This window comes from Haliotis rubra, unplaced genomic scaffold (genome assembly GCF_003918875.1).
Source record: "Haliotis rubra isolate DU_JTF1 unplaced genomic scaffold, ASM391887v1 Scf278, whole genome shotgun sequence".
NCBI lineage: Eukaryota > Metazoa > Mollusca > Gastropoda > Lepetellida > Haliotidae > Haliotis > Haliotis rubra.
Window position 1 is genome coordinate 251846 of NW_025766869.1, and position 24010 is coordinate 275855.

The window sequence follows — 24010 nt, forward strand, 5'->3', positions numbered from 1 at the left end:
GGACTCTTCGGACCACACAGTTAATTATATTTTACATCTGACACTTTGCATTAATAAGTAACGATGTTTTGATGCTGAACGCTATGACCATTGGATTCAGGTCCCATGTGCGTGATACAACTGTAATGCAGTGTCCCAAGACAATCAAGGTGAAAGGAAATCTACTTGTTAGTAATGGTTCCTTTTTGTTTCTGTTAGAAAAGCCCCGATGGTCGACTCTTGTTCATCAGATGAAGAGCTTCTCAGTCAGGGATCACCATCAACTAGATTAACCTTTTTTTTTTTTTTTTTTTTTTTTTTTAAGAGTCAAAGTCTTTTTATTGTCTATAGGCCACAGGCCGTATACAGCATATATACAATTTTCACATACATTCACACATGTATACAATAACAAAGGTTGAGTTTACAACACATATATATATAATGTCATAGTACATGGGGAAATCCTACAACAATAATCTTACTGAATTGGGAGGTATTTTGATGCTCTAAGTTCATATGCATGGTATAAATATGTGCATAATTTTCTAGAAGTGTTTCGTTATTAGTAGTTTTTTGTTTTTTTGGGGTTTTTTTCCATCGTAAGTTGTATATAATGTCATATCTGATATATCATATATAAAGTATTACATCCCATATGTCAAGTTGTAAATAGCATCATATATGAACATATCATATTGTTTACAGCACCACATCTGACATATCAAGCTGTATATTGTGTCACATCCAACATATCATGTTAGATTAAACTTAACACTAGCGTTGAAGGTTGACATGGGGAATGACGGCGTTGTGTTCATGAATTATACATCATGTTTTGTTTTCGTTTTTTTTTAGTATATTTATTAGCGCACATATCCACGCAACTGGTGCATGCTCAAGGCGCTGGTATTTTCCCCTCGATCATTGGATGTCAATCTCAACGGCACATCGTATTAACAATCTCAACTCCCTGGGGAGTATACAACTCTTGCTGCCACTGGACGCACCGAGTTATTGTGGCTTTCTCATCCTAACAAGGTACCCATTCACAGTTGGGTGGACTGGGACACATAGTCACAGTACTTTGTCCAAGTTTACTGCACGTTGCTGTACCCGCAACTAGGTGTTTGCACGTATTCATGTGGCCACCATCTTGTCATATACCCACGGATTCGTGGGTTCTTTTAAGTGCACAGGGTTGTGTACTGTACACTAGGGGTTGTGACAACACTGAAAGAGTCTGCACACAAAGTTGACTCCAAGGTTTTTACACCCGGTCACAAGTGGGCTCGATCCCGGCACCTCAACCTCGCTGGATCACTAGCCTGGCGCCTTAGCCAGTTCGCCCACCGCGCCCCCATGGTTATATCGTGTTACGTCAGCTTGATGTGGGTGAAAAGTAACCCATGCTTGTCGTAAGAGGCGACTAACGGGATCGGGTGGTCAGGCTCGCAGACTTGGTTGACACATGTCATCGTATCCCAATTACGTAGGGCAGTAGTGTAACCTACTGGGTAAGTGTTCGATTCACAACATGGGTACAGCCAATTTCTAGTGTCCCCAGTCGTGATATTACTGGAACATTGCTAAAAGCGGAGTCCCTATACTCACTTTACTAACTCACTCACTCACCGAATTGCGGAGATCGATGCTCATGCTGTTGATCACCAGACTCGGTTATTTGAAGACCGATGCCATACAGCTGGAGTGTGGCGTTAAACAACAACCCCAGAGGTGAAGTGACGTTTACCACATTGGTAAAACAAACAACAAAGGGTTTGCGGCTGACAAACCTGGTAATACAATCAAGGCAAATGGAAAGCATGGTCGGAGGTCTCTGACATGCGTGCGTAAGTGAGTGAGTGAGGGAGTGAGTGAGGTGAGTTTAGTCTGACACCGCTTTTAGCTATATTCAATAATATCACGTCGGGTTACGATGACGTGTTTAATGGATATAAAATTTCGACCGAATTATAGACCGTTTGGCTCAAAAGCGGAATGATGAATTGCAATCTAACTCGAAAACTAATAAACATATAACACTCAATGAAACGCTGATTATAATCAAAACATCATACCAACTCTGAGATATATTGCAGAATTTATGTCCTAAAATTAAAAAAGTCGTTTAACAAACTATCATTAAAATATTGACACAATTCACTATGTGTTACGAGGGAGGAGTGCAGAGAAAGGGACAGCCAGGTTTTAGGGAAGCACATGCACAAGTGCCGACAAAGTTATTGATTCATTAACCTGTGCTGTGCCACCTCCATCCTTTCTCGCACACCTGGCTGTCCCTTTCTCTGCACTCCTCCCTCGTAACAAATAGTGAACTGTGTCAATATTTTAATGATAGTTTGTTAAACAACTTTTTTATTTTTAGGACATAAATTCTGCAAAAACCTCACTGAGTTGGTCTGACGTTTTGATTATGATCAGTGTTTCAGTGAGTATTTTATGTTTATTAGTTTTCGAGTTAGATTCCAATTCATCGGTCCACTTTTGAGCCAAACGGACTATATCTTACGATCTTGTACCTTCACAACTCGCTAATAGGTAAACAGTATTCTACTTGAAATATAAAATATCAACGCCAGACAATAACTAGTCTGGATTATCTAACAAAAAAGGGCAACTTTCATTATTGTAACTGATCGCTGAAAAATATCAGTGATAACATTAGGTGTCGCGAAAAGAGGAGGAATGCCCTTCAGTTATCATAATACACGGAATTGGCGTAAATGTTTATGTATCTGTTGTACTGCTGCACAGCAGCGTAATCAAGAAGATTGTACTAACCAGGGATCATAACTTATAGGTTCGAGCCAAAAGATAGCGGATCCTTGCATTGATTAAGGTCGAAATTGATTAAGGCCGAGTCTGTCTTAGCACTAAGATCGTGTTGTGCAAACGGGCACAAACCATAAAAGTTCCAAACTTAGGAAATGAAACACAGGATTCCACGTGACGAAGCTTGTGGCTAATATTCAGAAACAGGTACTGGTATTTTCATGGTTTACCTGCACCAGGTTCGATCATGACGTGAGAACACGAGCAATTCAACTGAACCACCGAGCTCGCGATCTCTCGAGAACAAAACGAACACAGCCACTGTATGAATTAGTATGTTTATTACAATTGAACTACCACCTACGGAAAATGCGAGACTGTACAAGTATTTTAGTAATATATTTTGTAACGAACCGGTAAATATGCATAAATGAACTTGAATACGTTGATTAGACCAGTCATGTCTTGTATGAGAGAAGCCAGACATTCCAAGAGTGTGAGTGAGTGAATGAGTATGGTTTTACGCCGCTTTAGCAATATTCCAGTAATATCACGACGGGGAATCGAACCCGTGGTATTCGGCGTGACGTGCAAAAGCTTTAACCACTAGGTTACCCCCACCGCCCCACCAAGTTAGGAATGTTCTCAAGCAAGCTGCGCTGGTCTCAAGAAGAACTGTCAAAATGATGTCATACTTCTAATTATCGTTTAAACGCGTGACAAATGATTACTTGGCCATCAAGTCGTCCTAAAATGTGATGAAGATATCTAGAATATTAGAAAATTCACTCACGCTGTCCTCTCTTTACAATGTTTTCTCCTATACAATCACTTTTAAAATGCGCCGTTGATACCATTTTTGACGGAGAGCATTTTTTTGAGATAAATGATCTCCCTAATGAGCACCATAAGACATTCATATCTTGACATGTGAAACCCATGTTATTTATACAAATTAATCTTTATAAATGATAAAATGCCTTTGACAGTGACCACATTTACTGACATAAGATATCTCCTATCCAAATACGATCAGCATATAGTTTTTAAGTTATCAACCCACTCTCACTCACACAAACCCATCTTATTAACATGAAAAGTAATATCTCAAACTCTACTTTTGAGGGAGACCAAATTTGCTGACATAAAATATCTCCCCTCCCAAAACGATCAAACGTACATGAACATACAATTCACCAACCGAACATCACCTATAACACGAAAGCAATATCTCAAAATTTCTTTGAGGGAGACCAAATCTCCCCTCCCAAAACGATCAAATTTACATACAGTTCACCAACCAAACTTCATCTGCACAGATCCATTTATTAACACTAAAGAAATATCTCAAAAACTACTTTTGAGGGAGACCAAATTTACTAACATAAAATATCTCCCCTCCCAAAACGATCAAACTGAGCACAACACCGGCCAAGAGAATGAAAAAAGCGGCAGAGAACCTTTTGAAGGACAACTGGGTCTCCAGCCGAATACCACTAATACCGAACACATCGATCACAGGACTTCCACGGATCTTAATTTCATTCTTTCCTCCAAAGCTACATTGATAACTCTTCATCCATTTTCGTTTCCTGTTGGCCAGATAACTGTTCTGCTTGAGTCTCAGGATGTAGGGATTGAGTAGGGTACACACATCACTGTTCTGCCCGCAAGCGAATCCGTAGGCTCTGTCGTCCAAGGGTTGTCCAATGACCATGGTATCGCAAGGATATTGACCGGCGTAGTATTCCGCCGACGGACCTTCCATGATGAAAGCGTAGTTTCCCTGCCGGACGCGAGCAACGCCTTCGCTCACGGACCTTGTAAGCAGCGTGGCGTCGGATGACATCTTCTTCCACAGCCGTTGTTCCAGGGGTCTCTTTGACTTGGAGAAATAGTAGTTGGTGTAGCCTTTAGACAACGTGCCGTATTTGATTTCCGTCTGTTTGGACAGTTCGTCGAAGGACATGAAGGGATTGTGCGAATGTCAGGGTCTGACAAGGAGGAAGGCCGTGAAGTTGGCGGCGAAGGTGGTGAAGACGAGGGTGGTGAAGATCCACCAGAAGATGGACATTATGCGACCGGAAGAGGATCTTGGAACTCCTGCTCTTTCTGTAAGAAGAGTAAGTTAGTGTTAATTATTTCTCTTTGACTTAATAAGATGTCTATGCGTAAATATCCGGGCTAGAACTTATCTTCAGCGTCGTAAGAGGTGACTTACACGATCTGATGGTCAGATTCACTAACTTGGTTGACACATGTCATCGTATCCAAACGTGAGGATTTATGATCATGCTTTTTATCACCGGAATGTCTGGTCCAGACTCGATTACTTACAGACCGGCGCCATATACATGTAGCTGGGACATTGCTGAGCCCGGCGTTAAAGAACAATCAATTAGGAATGATGAGGACTCTTTTTGGGACAGCAAGATTAGTACTATTTTTAAAACAAATGATGTGATTGTGTTGAGGTGATATGAACTTAGGAATCTATTTAGAATATCACATTTATAATATTTTGATGATATGTGCAGGGACAAAAATATGAAATATGGCCATAGGGATCAGAACAGAATATGAGATTGTCGAGCCCTAGACCAGTTTAGCGGCGTACAGTTTAGTGAATTTTAGCAATAGTGTATCCATTATTATCGTCGGTAGGGCTGCCACACTTTCCTTACCTTGGTGCATGAAGGAGCTGATGGTGTAGATGAAGGCGTTGACGAGCGTGGTGGTGAGGGGATGTCGTCGCCGACGTGGGGGTTGTCCTGAAGTTCTTCGTACGGGCTAAGCTTTCCGATAGCGAAGAAGATGAGACTTGCCACCGACAAAGGATGCGAGGATCATGAACCACAGCCCGGTGGTGAAGGGCGAGAGGAGGGATGAGAAGGACTGGTTGTATGTGGACGTCGTGGGCTTCTTGTACAGGATGCGGATGCCGGCGTCCATGATGGGCTGGGAAAACGTGATGACGCCAGCCCTTGTGGATGCTATGGTGAGTGGAGCTGCAGCAAATGTCTCGCCACCTGCAGATAATAATAATAATAATAATAATTACTACACTGTTTCAATACTCTCATTGACACAAGTTATGTTCCTCCCATGGTTCTGCAAAGGTCGCACAATACTTCTCCCCAAGAAAGGAGACTTGGCTGATCCCAAAACTTCCGCCCTATCACATGTTTGAATACACAATACAAAATATTCACAGGGTGTTTGGACAAACTCGTGTCATCTTACTGCTCTTTCAATGATATAATTTTACAGAGAGCAGAAGGGAGCAAGAAAGGGATGTTGGGGTGCAAGGATCAACTTCTTTGTACAAAAAATGATTTTGGAAGAGGCTAAAACATATCACCGCAACCTCTCCATGTGCTGGATTGACTACAAAAAAGCATACGACTCTGTCCCTCACGAATGGATTCTGAAGTCTCTTCATTGTATTGACCTCCCGGAGCGACTACTTGATTTACTCAAGTCTTTAATGAGTTGCTGGTCGACTCAACTTGAGATGTACTCGCAAGGGCAGGTGCAGACTTCGGAATCTATTCCAATCAGAAGGGGAATAATTCAGGGGGATTCCTTTAGTCCTTTGCTTTTTTGTCTGTCTTTAGATCCTTTGAGCTTTCTGCTCAATAAAGAGGAGGGTTACCATCCCGGACCTCCTCAGCACAGATCCCCAACACCTCTTACTCATCTCCTTTACATGGATGACATCGAGCTCCTTGCCAAAGGAGATTCCAATTTGAAAGAGCAGGTTCTCCTTGTCGAGTCCTTTTCTAATGATATTGGCATGACATTTGGACTCGACAAATGTAATACTGTCCATTTGAAACGTGGCAAGGTAACTAATGATGGATCGGTCAAGTTACAAGGGGGAGGAATTATTGAGAATCTTGTGGAAGATCAGGCCTACACCTATCATGGAATGCAAGTTCGAGACAAGCTCCAGAATGCCCAGATTCAAGACAAACTTCGGGCCGAGTACAAATCTCGTTTAAAGAAAATCTGGAGCTCAGAGCTAAATGCTCGAAACAAGGTCAAAGCCACCAATACGTTTGCTGTGCCAGTCCTTTCCTATTCCTTTGGAGTAGTTGATTGGACAAAACAAGACATCCACAGTCTTGACCGTCTGACCAGAAGGATCATGTCTGATAATAGAGCCCACCACCCTCGTTCCTCTCTTAACCGTTTATACATGCCAATCAATTCTGGAGGTCGGGGTTTGATTAATGTGGAGGCTCTTCGTGATAGAATTTATTGTGTTCTTTTGCACATATTTATTTATCGGATGATCCTCTGGTGATGCATGTGAAGACTAATGATGAAAGCAAGGAATTCCACAGCTATTTTAAGCGTGCCAAGGTTGTTGGACAGAATCTGAGATTTAAGGTTGATTTTGTTGATGGCGATGTACTGCTGGATGGTACAGCGATGGGAGTAAACCAGGTGAAGTCCTTCACCAAGTCTGCCCAGAGTCGGTCTTTTGTGGAGAAGCTTTCTGAGAAGCCATTGCATCGTGTGTACATGCAGTGTGTTGAACAGAATAGCAATCCTACCGACTCCTTCGCCTGAATGAAGTCAGCTGGTCTTAAATGTGAAACTGAGGGCTTTCTGTTTGCTGCTCAGGACCAGTCACTTCCCACTCGTAATCGCCTAACTGTGATTCTTAAAGAAAATATCAACATGAAATGTCGACTTTGCAATGAATTCACAGAGACTGTCCAACACCTTGTCAGTGGATGCCCTTCCTTGGCACAAACAGCATATCTTAAACGACATGATGGCATGGCTCGTTGCTTTTACTACCGTCTCCGACATGCCTGTGGCTTTGACTCCGAGGTCCATCCATGGTACGACCCTGAACATGTCCAGGGCGTCATGGAAAATGATACTTTCAAACTTCTCTGGCATAGGCCCATATACAGCCTGAGGAGAATTCCAGCCCAAAAACCTGATCTTGTCCTTTTTGATAAAGCCAATGAATGTAAAAATATTATTGCATTTTCTATCTTTTTTTGACACCAATGTGTTTGACAAGATTCAGGAAAAGCATACTAAGTATGCGGACCTCGCCTTTGAAATGTCTCGCTTGCATCCCAAGTACACTGTCGTCAGGCTACCCATTGTTCTCGGTGTCCTTGGTTTGGTACCTCCTAGTCTCTTGGCGCAGATCAGGAGAGTGCCCGGATTCTCCACCGGGAGTACAGCCCTTCTGACACTCTGGGTAATGCAGAAGGCTGCAGTGTTGGGGAGCCTTCATATTCTCCGGAAAGTTCTTAGTGGGTTCGACTAGGCAGCGTTTCCTGGGGGAAGTCCCATTCGCTGTCTGGGCTGCGTGTAGAGGGGGCAAGGGCCCTGAGCTCATGATGAGCTTTAAAAGCCTGACTGTGCCAGGATCACCCGAACCCTCTCTGCTGCATATTATCTTTAATCTGTAAAACATAACAATAATAATAATCGACGAAGAGTGTAACATATGCAATATTTGGGAATAACCTTTCTTAGTAAAGTACAGATTCTAGTACTACTTTGTTGGGCTGAGTTCCATTCGGGATTCGAACCCACACCCTCAGAGTCAGCCAACACACACAATCAGCCGCCTAACCCGCTCAGCCACCGCGACTTGGACATTTAATCAAACTGCAATGAGGGGTACACAATTTAAAGTCCGCAGTCTAGACTACCAGTTGTAGGACTTCCATTTTTGTGAAAAATCGAAATTGATTCGATGATAATAGAAAAGGAAGGAATTTCAAATGCTTTTCTGATCAGGTCAAGTTTACTCGATTGGATGATAAATGAGAGGGAAGGACTGCTTTTGTATTTTCGCGATATCACTGCTGTCAATTCGTCATGTACGTTTATTGTGTTAATGTTCCTGTTAACAGTAAGCGAAGTAAGTCATCGTTGGCCAATCTATCTCTATCAGGTGACTGCATTATGCCTTTGTTCATAAAGCTAGAATCGAAAGGTGGAGTGGGAACTGAATAACACACTTATAATTGCGTTAACACCAATTTGTGGTTAAAGCCAGATCAACGCAAGTCGTAATTAAATTTTTGAACGAAGAAATTATTATTTGAAACTACAAATTATAAAAATACAAGTCTTGTATGCATTCGAAGAGAATAGGATAATATCACAACTACAGAAATGTGTGCACACTGGGAATAGATTTTCCAATCCCCTACTACCGTCAGATAACCGCTCTTTTCATCAGCCAACTCTCGTCTCACCAACCCCAACAAACAATCCCCCACCCCGCCAACCCCCACCCCCACCCCACGTTTCTTCCATATATTATCTTTACCCCTTCCCAATCTATGACACGCCATCTACGTTGTACCTTCTTTTTTAAATATGATACCGCTGATGCTCAATTTTGTGATATTGGGTTCCTATCTTACCACTCCCTCAAGTTAGTCGTCTCCCCCCATGCCACATAGTGTTTCGATAGCGATAGTCTATTGCCACACACTGCTGTGATAGCGATAGTCTATTGCCACACACTATTGCGATAGCGATAGTCTATTGCCACACACTATTGCGATAGCGATAGTCTATTGCAACATACTATTGCGATAGCGATAGTCTATTCCCACACACTGTTGTGAAAGCAATAGTCTATTGCCACACACTATTGCGATAGCGATAGTCTATTGCCACACACTATTGCGATAGCGATAGTCCATTGCCACACACTATTGCGATAGCGATAGTCTATTGCCACACACTGTTGTGATAGCGATAGTCTATTGCCACACACTGTTGTGATAGCAATAGTCTATTGCCACACACTGTTGTGATAGCAATAGTCTATTGCCACACACTGTTGTGATAGCAATAGTCTATTGCCACACACTGTTGTGACAGCAATAGTCTATTGCCACACACTATTGCGATAGCGATAGTCTATTGCCACACACTATTGCGATAGCGATAGTCCATTGCCACACACTATTGCGATAGCGATAGTCTATTCCCACACACTATTGTGATAGCGATAGTCTATTGCCACACACTGTTGCGATAGCGATAGTCTATTCCCACACACTGTTGTGATAGCGATAGTCTATTGCCACACACTGTTGTGATAGCGATAGTCTATTCCCACACACTGTTGTGATAGCGATAGTCTATTCCCACACACTGTTGTGATAGCGATAGTCTATTGCCACACACTGTTGTGATAGCGATAGTCTATTCCCACACACTGTTGTGATAGCGATAGTCTATTGCCACACACTGTTGTGATAGCGATAGTCTATTGCCACACACTGTTGTGATAGCGATAGTCTATTGTCACACAGTGTTGCGATATCGATAGTCTATTGCGACCAACTATTTGAACTATTTTGAAGTCATTTCTCAAATGAATACACAGTATATGAAAAAAAACCAAGTTGTTTCAGTCTTCTTTAATATCTGACAAGAAACTTGAAGCCCTGATCAAGTAAACAGTTAAAACAAACCCATTGTTATTTACAAATTCAAACTCCGCGTTTGTCGACATGTTTGTTTAAGAGGTAACAGGGGCGGATAAATTTAAAATCAAAGTGAATGAATTTGTATTTTGCGCTGCTCAATTATCAACGGAAGTCAATTTCTAACCTATCGATAGTCACCCATACTATCGATGCATCGATAGTTTTTCGTTTCTGCCATCGATTAATTGCTATCGAAGACTCAACAATTGCAACCCATCGATAGTTCGATACATCCTTACAGCACTGCTACTCACGTTGTTCATCACCTCGCCGATCATGCCGTTCCATTGTCCTGGAGTGGCCTCAGATCCGTACATATTGTCGGAGACCACGTGCATGTCGTACGTGAAGTTGGCCTGATTTGCGATCTTGCTGATGATGTCGACAAGGATGCCCTCAAACTTGTCACCGAATCTGCTCTGAGAGATGTTGTTGTTGACGATCACAAATGGTGGAGACTGGAATCAGAATAATGTAGTTAGGTTGTACTCAAAGCCATGAATTACTAAAATAAAAGCGACAAAACCCTTTCAACATTCATAACACAACCTCTCCTGAAAGCAGAGTCCACAACAATTCCGATTATAATGTGAGCACGTGTATATGAATCATTATCTAATAGCACAACTTCGTTTCATCCGAAGAGTTAACGCTCATTGTTGAGTCAGGATGCTTATATGAAAACCTGCAGCTGAAGGAAGACTTTTTCGTTCTGATATTTTCTTGAACAGTCTTTTTAGCAATAATATTCAATGCGCTCTTTAAAAGATAAAAAACAGCGTGATCTTTGCGTGACCCTTATCCAATCAAAACAAATGAAATAGACCCTTATATGATACACGTGTCACGTGGGTATTTAGTATCTCTCCACATGCCTCGTCTCGCAGCGATTGTACAAGACGATACAGGTCACGTCTGTGTCACGTACATCTATGGGAATCAGTCGTCAGTTCCTCTTTGCAGGATTGTCACAGAATTCCTTAGGCAGCAGGGTGTTGAGCGGACCTCAACGCAATTCAGCATGCCTGGGATGAACTCCTCGGTCGACGTGCACACGTCACCCAGCACCAGTGGATCTCTCAGGACTCCGCAGAGCTCTAGTAGAGGAATGAAATGCGATTCCGCAAGCTTCCTTTATGAACTTGATAAGGAGCATGAGAACAAGGAGAATCTGTATCTTGGACCCACTGAGGAGGATACACAAGATATTCAATGATCGAGTGCTTCATTTTTGTCATATTTCATTTTGGGGGTTGGTCTATATAACCGATGTTTGCTAGTGCACTCTGAGTGAGTAGGTGAGTAAGTATTTTCAGACGGCTTAGGACATTATTCAATAATATAATATAAAGTCCACGGTGTTTCAGCTTAACTCTGGGTGAAGGCTCCAAGTGATGTAGGTCTCACAAATCATCTCTGTTAAAACCCATTATCACGTGCATTGTGCAGACTAACCTAGAAACATAATCGAGATGAAACGGGATCGACCCTCGATCACGGGTCGCCTGTGTTACCAAGGAGCGCAACTCTGTAAGCAAATCGAACCTCCTTAAACAGGTTGGATCCACATGTTCATTAAGAACCGTTTTTTGAATGAATTTCAGCAGGCTATAGCTAGTGAGTAAGTATGGTTTTAACACGCTTTTAGCAATATTCCAGCAATATCAACGAGGGGGACACCGGAAATGGGCTTCACATATTGTATCCATGTGGGGAATTGAACCCGGGTTTGCGTGACGTGCGAATGCATTAACCACTAGACTACCCCACTGCCCCTAGAACTGACTGACTGACTGAGTTTAGTTTTCGCCGCTTTTAGCAATATTCCAGCAATATCACGGCGGGGGACACCAGAAATGGGCTTAACACATTGTGCCCATGTAGGGAATCGAGCCCGGGTCTTCAGCGTGACGAGCCAACGCTTTAACCACTAGGCTACCCCACCGCTCCCACTGCCCCTAGAAAAGACTATAGGGTCAACATAGTGGTGGTACCGGTTGCTCGACGCACCTAATTGTATTTTGAACATGGCTAGCTGACTACATTCTGCAAAGTGGCACAAATGTCAGTTCACAAAATTCACAAATTTATTCACCACCGCAGTGGGAAAACAGATGTTACTTCGTCAAAAATTCCACGTTTCCAAATCGACCGTGACATGCAATTAATTCTAAACAACATTCTTTCTTCCCTGCTGATTACTAGAGTATTCCATTCTCAAAGGGGCCTTAAACGACCTCCACTCCCAAACAGTGTACTTTCAAAAGTAAAGATCGATAACGAGATAATGAAATTACTTTTTGTCACAGTGGAAACCCCGTGACTGTAACAAACATTAAGCAGCACAACAAGGTGAACAAGTATCGATAATTGATCGTATGCCATTTTTATATTGATGATAAAGTAATTGGCACAATAAAGACATCGCTGAACAGAGACGCCGCTAACGCTAACAACATCTTACAAATTGAATTCTACAATTGCTTCCCCATGGGGGTATTAAGTGTCTTTGTATAAACCTGACTTTCAAAGGCCCTTCGGAATGTTGGAAGTGAGACCCAGTTTGTATGATTGGTCATATATAATATTTTGACCATAATACCGATTGTTTGGACTTCTTAATGATTCTTCAATACACATTGGTTAATGGTTCAATCATGAGACGGTCAAGGTCTTAGAAGTGATATATTAATCACCTAAAAAAAAGAATGGAATATAACCGTTTATTCGTATCGGGTGGTCATTTTCTATCTATGTCTATGTTTGAACTGTCAATTCCCAGTCGACCCTAAAGCGGCCTTCACACGGCAAACTAAAGTTTGACAACACGTGTTGTTAGAATTTTAAAAGTTGTTTTCACACGTCAAACACATGCTGTCAAACTTTCGTGTCATTTTGAGTAATGCCTTTGAAATGTCTCGCTTGCATCCCAAGTACATTGTCGTCAGACTCCCCATTGTTCTTGGTGCCCTTGGTTTGGTACCTCCTGATCTCTTGGCGCAGATCAGAGAGTGCCCAGGTTCTCCACTGGGAGTACAGCCCTTCTGACACTGGGTAATGCAGAAGGCTGCAGTGTTGGGGAGCTCACATATTCTCCGGAAAGTTCTTAGTGGGTTCGACTTGGCAGCGTTTCCTGAAAGAAGACCCATTCACTGTCTAAACTGCGTAGCGCAAGCGCTTTGAGCTGATAAAAGCTTAATCTACAGTTTGGCGCATGAAATGCATGTGGACCCGTTTTTGTAAATATCTTCTTCATCCAATGACCCGCTGTTACAGGTCATTGGCCTCCTCCTCTGCAAGCCGTCTGCGTTCTACTGTTTATTTTGTTGCCAGTTACATAGAAAAATTCTTTAATACAAATGCATAAAATCGGTGATTTACAATGTGATTAGGTTGTTCGACAAAACATCCACCTGCACAGTTTGAGATCTATTGGGTCATTGATGAAGAGATATTTACAAAAAACGGGTCCACATGCATTTCACGCCAAACTATAGCCTGACTGTGCCAGATCACCTCGAACCTCTCTGCTACATACCATTTTTAATCTGTAGAACATAATAATAATTGATGATATTTTTACGCGCCCAGCATCCATTGACAGGTTCATGGACATATGCACACAATCGTGAATGCTGGAGTGGAAGAGGTGTGTCTTAAGGCGAGACTTGACAACGTCTTTTAGATGTAGTGTCACTTAGTCCAAAAGGAAGAAAGTGCCATAACTGGAGATCCAAACCGAAAAGGTAACGGCCTGGCATCTCAGAAGTAAACAATAGCTGATTAAGTAGTGCTCATCTGGAGGATCGAAGTGCACGTACAAGAGAATAGAGAGAGATTAAGTTCTTAAGGCATTGTTGTGACAGTCATGATGATAATACAGATCTTGAAGTTAAGGAGAGTGCAAACCAGTGCAAGGTTTAGTGGTGTAGAGTACTCGTACGTTCAGACAATTAATTAGGAGCCTGGAACGATCCGTGGAATGAATCAATGATCGTGTGTCCTCGTGAAGATCCGCGTTAGAATTGATCTTCAGCAACCCAAGAGGGTACTAACGGGATCGGGTGGTCATGACTTGGTTGACACATATCATCGTACGCCAGTTGCGTAGATCGATGCTCATGCTGTTGATCATTTGATTGTCAGGTCTATACACGAGTATTTACAGACCACCGCCCATAGATTCGATATTGCTGAGTGTGGCGTTAAGCAACACACAAACAAAGAATGATTGTGTGGACAATGGTCACGACTGATAGGTGAAATAACAGACGCTCATAAATGCTCTTGAGGTGATGTTGGTACGCTGTCGGTATTTGTGTCTCCCAGGGCGCGGTAAGTTTGTGTTTCCGCGTTCATTCTCCACGTGTGTGCACACTGATGTCATATTTGTGCGTTGCGCAAAACCCTAAATGGCTACCAAAGAAACCATTCACCATGTAACCCGGAGGTCGCATTTCGATAAACCGTTACCAACGTAGGAATCCATACCCATCTCAAATTACCTGCGCTTGATTTTTCTCACCTTTGATTTGTTACGCTGATTTAACGGTCCAATCAGAATCTCCGTTACATACCAACCTGATTGTAGAACCGACGATCTTAATAACATGGCAGTTAATTTTTTTTTATTACAATAGAAATTACAATGAATCAATAATAATGTATGACACCAATCAAGTCCTCGAAAATATTTGATGGAAGGCATATCTCCATGTCTATTAAAGCCAGGTAATATGAGTTACCTCCCTACTCACTTACATTTAGCTTATCTTGATTGGTCGCTCGAATTGTACGCAAACCAAAGGCGCGACATTTAAAATCGTCAGAACCACGGGAATTGATTCACGAATGCGAGCTCCGAAGATGCTTCGACTTCTCATAATCCGGTCGAATTTTGGAATTCAAAACCAATGCTCGTCAAACATCAAACATATTTATATAACTACCCTTTCTGAGATGATGCAGTTTCCGGAGATCATGCTCATTAAAATAAAATATACAGACTAGGATCGATTGTGGACTGACTGGCATGAAACACAAATGCTTGTGTTGTTGACATGTGCCTGACAATCCGTTTTAAGCGATATAATATGTTTTCTGACGAAACATTACCAAATAAGGTGCTTTAAAATCAACACGCAAAACACGTGGCAGCTCTAATGGACAAACAGCAAGCGCTATAAGACAATTCAAAGGGATGAACGAAGAGTGTGAGCTGAAAGGGCTGTGATGAGTGACTGATGAGGGCGTGCATCTACTTCCAGAAAATATATGCAATTAAGTTGTATCACGGTGGGTCTGTTTTATGAGGAAGGACATCCTGTAGCCATGTATCTTAGACTTACATTTTGAGAGTGAGTGTAATACGATCTATTAATTTTGCGACTTTTATTCTTGATTTTAAAGCGTGTTTTTTCTGCAAATGGCGTTGATACAATGATATGTTCATATGTAGATACGTTGACACTTTGCAGACCAGCACTTTAATGTTGAAGTCGGCAACAACCATTCACGTACGTATGAAGTGAGTGAGTGAGTATACTTTCCAGTTTCTGGCAATATTCCAACAATATCACCGCGGGGACACCAGACAAGTGTCGCACTTTGTACCCATGGGGAATTGAACCCGGGTCTTCGCTATAACCACACCAGGCTAAACTACCGCCCTCCAGGTAATGTGCTGGCAGACCAAGGAGATTCTGGGATTCGAACCCATGATGGTAAGATTCTTGCACGACAAAGAATGAAATATGGCTTTTCAGAGCTACCGAACCATATTTGTTATTCAAACCGATGGCGTTGGAATATGGCTGGCAACCATCAGTCTTGTCTAATAGTCGCAACAATCGTTCCATCTACGATATCAAGCATGGTCCTTTTTAGCCATGCTCTTTGCTTGTCTGTTTGTTTGTTGTTTAACGCCGCACTCAGCAATATGCCAGCTATATGGCGGCGGTCTGTAAATAATCGAGCCTGCACCAGACAATCCAGTGATCAACAGCATGAGCATCGATCTATGCCATTGGGAATCGATGACATGTGTCAACCCAGTCAGCGAGCCTGACCACCCGATCCCGTTAGTTGCCTCTTACGACAAGCACGGGTTGCTGAAAACCAATTCTAACCCGGTTCTTCACGGGTCTGCTTGTTGTAAGAAGCGACTTGGTAGAATTTCCTGGTTAATGCGGGAAATCACATACCAATTCAGAAGGTCGATGCTTGTGGTAAATATTTACAGAATGAAGTCAGACAGCTCAAATAATAAAGTTCAGCGTTAAACATCGAGCAAAAACACAGGATGGGGACACGTGACCGTCACATGTCATGCACGTTCACCATGTGTTTATACAGGCAATACTGTCGTCTTGTTTATGCAGAGGAGATTCACAACAGCATGAGTGAGTGAGTGAGTTAATATTTAACGTCACATCGGCCACAACAGCATGAACGTCGAAATAAATAAATCGATCGTAGATAAACTGCGAATATTAGTTACAGTTAGTTACTATTTGCAGGACGGGCTAGTAAAAGAAGAAATCAATATTACTCATATCTTTTTCTCACAACATGCATCAACAGCTTTTAGATACAGGAAGATGTCACGCCGCTTTGTCTGTTCTTTCAGTTTATCACGAAGTGTTTGTTTAATGTGGCGGAGAAGCAAGATATGTATCACATCTACGTGGGCCGAGTTTGCGAAAACCAGAAGTAAGGTCATAAGCGGATCCTGACGCGCGTCATGTGAGGTGAGGTGAGGTGAGGTGAGGTGAGGTGAGGTGAGATGAAATTGGGTTTAACGTCGTGCTTGAGAATAGTTCGCTCATATGACGTACGATGCATGACGTGCATGTGTATGTACGTGCGGCTGCTTTCTACTTTAGTTCAGACTTGAAGCTGGTTTTATAGGCAAAGCTAAATCACCGGAGATACCATGCCGCAGTGAAGCATGAATACCCAGGAGAAGACACATTATACTGACTCCGAAGCGACCAGTTCTTGTTGTACACCATTAATGCCGAGCGCCAGGCGGGGACCAACAAGTACCATATTTTACTGATGTCGCGGATCTGAACCCGCGACCTTTCCGCTCTCCGGGCGGACGCTCTAACTACCACTACACCACGAGGCGGTCCGCGCACGTAACTCTCATAAAGCGAATCTTGGCGATTGGGAGATTGTTTGTCAAATTTGTCTGTTTCTATTCCTTCTAGCATTATCACGACCGTTTTATGAAAATGTCAATATTAATATGCGTAAATCTTCCTTCCTCCCAATTGTAAGGAAATGGATGGCCCATTCGTTGAGGATTAGATGAAGTACTTTGCACTGAGTGAGTTTAGTTTTACGCCGCTTTTAGCAATATTCCAGCAATATCGCAGCGTGGGATACCAGAAATAGGCTTCACACATTGTACCGATGTGAGGAATCGAACTCGGGTCCTCGGCGTGACGAGCCAACGCTTTAACCACTGGCTACCCCACCCTTTGAATTCGCTGAGAAGGTGTTTTCGCACGACAGGATCCTTATGCGTCTTTGGTTTCGAATCCCGTTTGTCACCCCTCGGTGTGAAGCGTGAAAATAGCACAATATTACATGATGGTTTCTTAAACAACATTTTCCGCGATCGATCATAAAACGTCAGATTTCAGACCTTGCTTGGCTCACAGGTTTCAGGACCATGTGTCTTATTTATGTTTTGTGCACTTATCCCTATTTCGAGATATTCAATCATTCATCGTTCTCATTTGAACCCAAACGGACTGTAGTTACGAAATTTGATCAGAACAAATATGCTTACAGATTGACGGGTGTCACGATTTAACACATGTCAATAATCTAATGTGTCTTGAGAAAGAAACTGTACTTAGACAATGATGAACAAACACATTAGCGAGCTACTGAGTTCTTCCCACACAAACATCCACACTATTTAGTTTTCTCTCATCTCCATCTTAGTTGTAAAGCTATGTTAGTTAAGGATGCTCGAAATCCCCATGTTTGTCCTGGTTATGTCGATCAACTGATATACGTAGTGCTTTTACGATGTGCTTAAATGTCACATTTCCGCTTGGTAAATCCTGTTTTCTCAGGGAGACATCGACTTCTCCTGTCATACATTTAATGACATCTAAATAACACAATGTACTTAGGGTAGAATAAAACGGCGATCTGTACTTTCATATGGATCATTTAGTCGCCTCTTACAACAATCATGGATCGCTGAAGATCTATTCTAACCCGGAAATTATCACGGATGAGGATGCTTGAAGTAAAACAGACATTGAAGGTGTTGTTGTTTTACGCCTTTCAGCGCCAACTTTATATGGCGGCGGTCTGTTAAGAAGGAGATCCAGTTCAGACATCCATAAGTTGATTGAGAGTTCGGTCCATGACATCCATAAGTTGATGGATCCATAATCAAGTTCAGACATCCATAATTTGTTGATTCAGAGTCAATCAGTTCCAGATCATCCATCCATAAGTTGATTGAGTCCAGTTCAGACATCCATAAGTGGATGGAGATCCAGTTCAGACATCCATAATGGAGATCCAGTTCAGTTCAGACATCCATAAATTGATGGAGATCCAGTTCCGAACATCCATAAGTTGATGGAGATCCAGTTCAGACATCCATAAGTTGATGGAGAGATCCAGTTCAGACATCCATAAGTGGATGGAGATCCAGTTCAGACATCCATAAGTTGATGGGAGATTTCCAGTTCAGACATCCGTATGTTGATGGAGGATCAAGACATCCATAAGTCAGTTGAAGGAGTCCAGTTCGACCTATCCATAAGTTGATGGAGATCCAGTTCAGACATCCATAAGTTGATTGAGTCTCCAGTTCAGACATCACGCATGAACGTCCGATGGAGATTCAGTTCACATCATGATGTTGATTGAGTCTCAGTTCAGACATCCATAAGTGGATGGAGATCAGCTCAGACATCCATATGTTGATGAAGTTCGGTTCAGACATCCATAAGTTGATGGAGATCCGAGTTCAGACATCCATATGTGGATGAGAATCAGTTCAGACATCCATAAGCTGATTGATGGAGATCCAGTTCAGACATCCGTAAGTTGATGGAGAATCCAGTTCCAGACATCCATCAGTTGATGGAGAATCAGTTCAGACATCCATAAGTTGATGGAGATCCAGTTCAGACATCCATATGTTGATTGAGAAGCACCAGTTCAGACTGATCCATCAGACATCCATGTTGATGGAGATCCAGTTCAGACATCCATAAGTTGATGGAGATCAAAGTTCAGACATCCATAAGTTGATGGAGATCCAAGTTCGAACATCCACAAGCTGGAGAGTTCAGACATCCTTAAGATTGATGGAGAATCAGTTCCAGACTTCCATGTTGATGGAGATCCAGTTCAGACAGACATGAGACCTCGATATGTTGATGGAGATCGTTCAGACATCCATATGTTGATAGAGATCAAGTTCAGACATCCATATGTTGATGGAGATCAGTTCAGACATCCATATGTTGATGGAGATCCAGTTCAGACATCCGTATGTTGATGGAGATCCAGTTCATACATCCATAAGTTGATTGAGTCCAGTTCAGACATCCATAAGTTGATGGAGATGGAGAAGTTCAGATTAATCCATAAGTTGATGGAGTCCAGTTCAGACATCCATATGTTGATGGAGATTCAGTTCAGACATCCATAAGTTGATGGAGGTCCAGTTCAGACATCCATTAGTTGATGGAGATCCAGTTCAGACATCCATAAGTTGATGGAGATCCAGTTCGAACATCCATAAGTTGATGGAGATCAGTTCAGACATCCATATGTTTGATCCGGTTCAGACATCCAGATCCAGTTCGAACATTAAGTGGATGGAGATCCAGTTCAGACATCCATATGTGGATGGAGTTCATACATCCATATGTTGATAGAGATCCAGTTCAGATTTCAACTTCCATATATGAGGCAGTGGATATCCAGTTCAGACATCCATATATGTTGATAGAGATCCAGTTCAGACATCCTTATGTTGATGGAGATCAGTTCAGAAACCCATAAGTTGATGGAAATTCCAGTTCAGACATCCGTACGTCGGATGGAGAATCCGATTCAGACATCCATGTTGATGGAGAGATGGAGTTCGATTTCGAGGCATACATGAGGCAGTGGAGACCAAGTTCAGACATCCATATGTTGATGGAGATCAAGTTCAGACATCCATATGTTGATGGAGATCCAGTTCAGACATCCATATGTTGATGGAGATCAGTTCAGACATCCATATGTTGATGGAGATCCAGTTCAGACATCCATATGTTGATGGAGATCCAGTTCAGACATCCATATGTTGATGGAGATCAAGTTCAGACATCCATATGTTGATGGAGATCAGTTCAGACATCCATATGTTGATGGAGATCCAGTTCATACATCCATATGTTGATGGAGGATCCAGTTCGTTGATGACATCCGTTCAGACATCAATTAGTTGATGGGGCTCCAGTTCGAACATCCATTAGTTGATGGAGTTCCTGATAGGACAGACCTGAGGTGATGGCGTCGAGTTCAAACCTCCGAGCAGCAGCTCCGGGTAAGACACAATAATACGCTTGATGCGGATCCGCCATCTGACATAGAGCAGCTGAGTGGGAGTTTCTCGTAAGCGGATCTTCTTGAAGTTGGACATTTTATAGAGATACTCAAAACGCGTAAGCATGAGTACTTCTGTTGTCACATTGAACGTGTTTGGATGATAAACATAAGGTAACAGGACTCTATCACTGATGGAAATTTGATGCAGTAATCTAAACGAATGGATAACTGGGTCATCAGTTTCTATCAAATCAACGTAAGCGATCTTTTATTCTCGCGACATTTCCATATTAACTGAAAAAGTAACAACGGCAACACAATACATATCATCACTAATACACTCTGTTTAGATGAATGTACCACCATGGCGCCTCAGAAAACGACAGTGATTAATAGGCCTTCTCAACATCATAAGAGCAACGATTAGGCGTTGCGGAATTCGGAAATTTCCTTCGGTAAGACTCGTTTTGAGATGTAGAGGTCGGGATTTTATGTCATAGTTTCCTGCTAATAAGCGTGTACCGGGCAGCTGAATAGAGTTCACAACACACAACTCCGCGCAGCGGCGTCCTCGCAAAAATTAATAAGCACACGGAGTCCAAGTGACGGAGTCCAGTTGAATGTTTCCAATGATTTCTTCTAAAATAACTCTTGAGGTATCGATCCCAGGCATGCGACTGTGCCAACTGGAATAGAAAATGCGTTTTTACAAAGCGACACAGGGCCTAGATGATTTCGAAGCTCTCAGCTCCAGTGTTAGTCGTAGCTCGTAAGTTAATATTATTAATGTATGGCACTTATCGACTATCTTAGCGCTGCAGAAGAGAGCTTCATCTCCAGGCTCAGAGCGCTTTACGCACTATCGTAGCTCCAATGCTTTAACATAGAGTTACGACAAGTGCCAGTCGCTTAGTGAAACAGGGCCAAGACGCCTCTAACAGAATCTAAACAATACGAATGACTACAGTATGCGGTGCCGTAATCGCATGGCAAGCTTAAGATCGTGTTAGCGCTAAGATCGCTTTGTGGGAAACGCGATTCTGCTGCAGGCAGCTGCGATTAATTAGGACTTACGTGTATGGTGGTAATAATGATTTCGGCCACTTAGCGTCTGACTTGGAACTCTGAAATGTGAAATATAGTGCAACATAAGGTTCATTACATACACACGAAATTAAATTAATATTAATAAATGTTAAAAAGACTTAGTTTAAAACTTTAATATTACCCTACTGGAATATATTTTAATTCAGGTGATCTGGTTAGTCTCTCGACTTGACCTTTGTATCTCAAGCTCATTAAGGGGGCGGTGGGGTAGCCTTGTGGCTAAATTGTCGGCTCGTCACGCTGAAGGATAAGCGGTTTGATTAATATTTCACATGGGTACAATGTGTGAAGCCCATTTCCTCGGTGTCCCCGTCGCGATATTGCTGGAATATTGCTAAAAGCGGCGTAAAACCAAACTCACTCGTTAAGCTGTTGAAAATGGCATACCAAGGAATCCGAATGAGACGTTTGGTAAACAAAGTAGAAAATTACGTGTATGGAAAATCCACAGTTGGGTGAGTATTTGAGTCGAAATGTTGATCAGCTGATCCTGGCCAACCCAAGCGGGACTCAACCTAAAGTTAGGTTGTCTCGGACAAATTTTACAAAATTTTGACGCGGAACATATACATGCATGGCTGGACGATGACTGACTTGGCTGACACATGTCAGCTTGGTATCCCAAATGCGTAGATCGATGCTCATGCTGTTGATCACATCATTATGGCGCAGACCGCCGCCATATAGCTGGGGATGGCAGCTGAGTGCAGCGTTAAACAAAACCCGCAACCAGCCAGCGTGGGAACAAACGCTTATAACCACTAGACCAACCCCGCCAGCAATTTTAATCTGGTATTGTTCAACCTACCTTTTGTGAAATGCATAACGCGATCACGATAGAGAAATGGTGGACTTGCGCATTTCCATCATTGAAGAGGTAGACAGTGCAGTTCGTGGACTAAGCAAAGCTATTGAAATGCAATGAAACCGGCCTTGCGTGACCTCTTTTGTCTCAGTTTCCATCCCGAGACAAGTCTCGCGTGATCTTGTTCCAGATGTCAAAGCAACGTCGGTGTGAATATTTCCGAAACATTGATATCGTTAGGATATCTTTTGCCAGCGTGATTGGAGTACGGTGTTTCGATTCCGGCATGTGTCTTGAGTTGTAGAAATGCGATAACGTGGTTAAATCTGTCGTTATAGCCTTCGCTGTGTTTCTTGCTTTTGTCTTTGTTAGTCAGTGTGTTACTTGATATATGGGGGCGGTGGGGTAAGCCTTAATAGTTAAAGTGTCCGCTCGGTCCCGCTGAAGTACACACGGGTTCGGATTTTCACATGGGGTACAATGTGTGAAGCCCATTTCTCGTGTCCCTCGCCGGATATTGCTGGAATATTGCTAAAAGCGGCGTTGTACTATAATTTCACTGACTCACTTTGATACGGACGTGAATGTTCGCGCCTTCATACTTCTTCAAAGTGCCAGTCTGCAGTGAATATCAACCTATGAACATAATACTAGTAATTATGAACATTCTAGTTATCAAGGTATCATCCAAACCCTGCAGAAACAAATTCGACACCTCTGACTGTCATCTGTCCATTTTAAATACGCATTTACACCACCTGGAATCATTCTGCGTGGTCTGTGAGGTTTGATGTGGCGTTCATTTCGTATAGTTCGGTACAGTCCGTATGTCTGTATGTCTGTATGACCGTAGCGTCCGGACAAGCTCCGTATGTCTATATTTCTTTGCGCGTTCCCAAGTCTTATTGTCTGTATTGGGTTCATATGTTCCGGTAGCGTCTGTATTGTCTATTGCCCAAAGGTTCAGAGCATCTGTGGCTGCTATACGTCTGCGTCCGCTGTCTGATGTTCCAACGTTACGTCTGGATGTCTGTATGTCTATATGTTCGTATGCCGCCCATTGTCCGCGCTGTCTATGTATGTCTGTGGCTGTCTATATGCCTGTATTCACGCCCATTGCCCTGACATTCTATATAAGTTCGTATAGTTCATATGTCTGTATCGTCTGCATGCCCATTGTCTGGATGTTCCGTATGCCCATGTTCGTATGTCTATATGTCTGTATGTCCGTACGTCTATTGTC

The 24010-nt window shown here is 42.4% G+C and overlaps 1 protein-coding gene across 1 annotated transcript; it reads right to left on the reverse strand.

Moving 5' to 3' along the window:
- Window positions 1-3101: 3101 nt before the first annotated feature.
- Window positions 3102-21971, reverse strand: LOC124280988 (glutamate receptor ionotropic, kainate glr-3-like). The gene is given in 5 exon segments (XM_046716995.1): window positions 3102-4762; window positions 5460-5603; window positions 5605-5804; window positions 10519-10726; window positions 21930-21971. Coding segments are annotated over 4 exon segments (1065 nt in total). The 5' UTR covers window positions 10607-10726; window positions 21930-21971; the 3' UTR covers window positions 3102-4129.
- Window positions 21972-24010: the final 2039 nt, after the last annotated feature.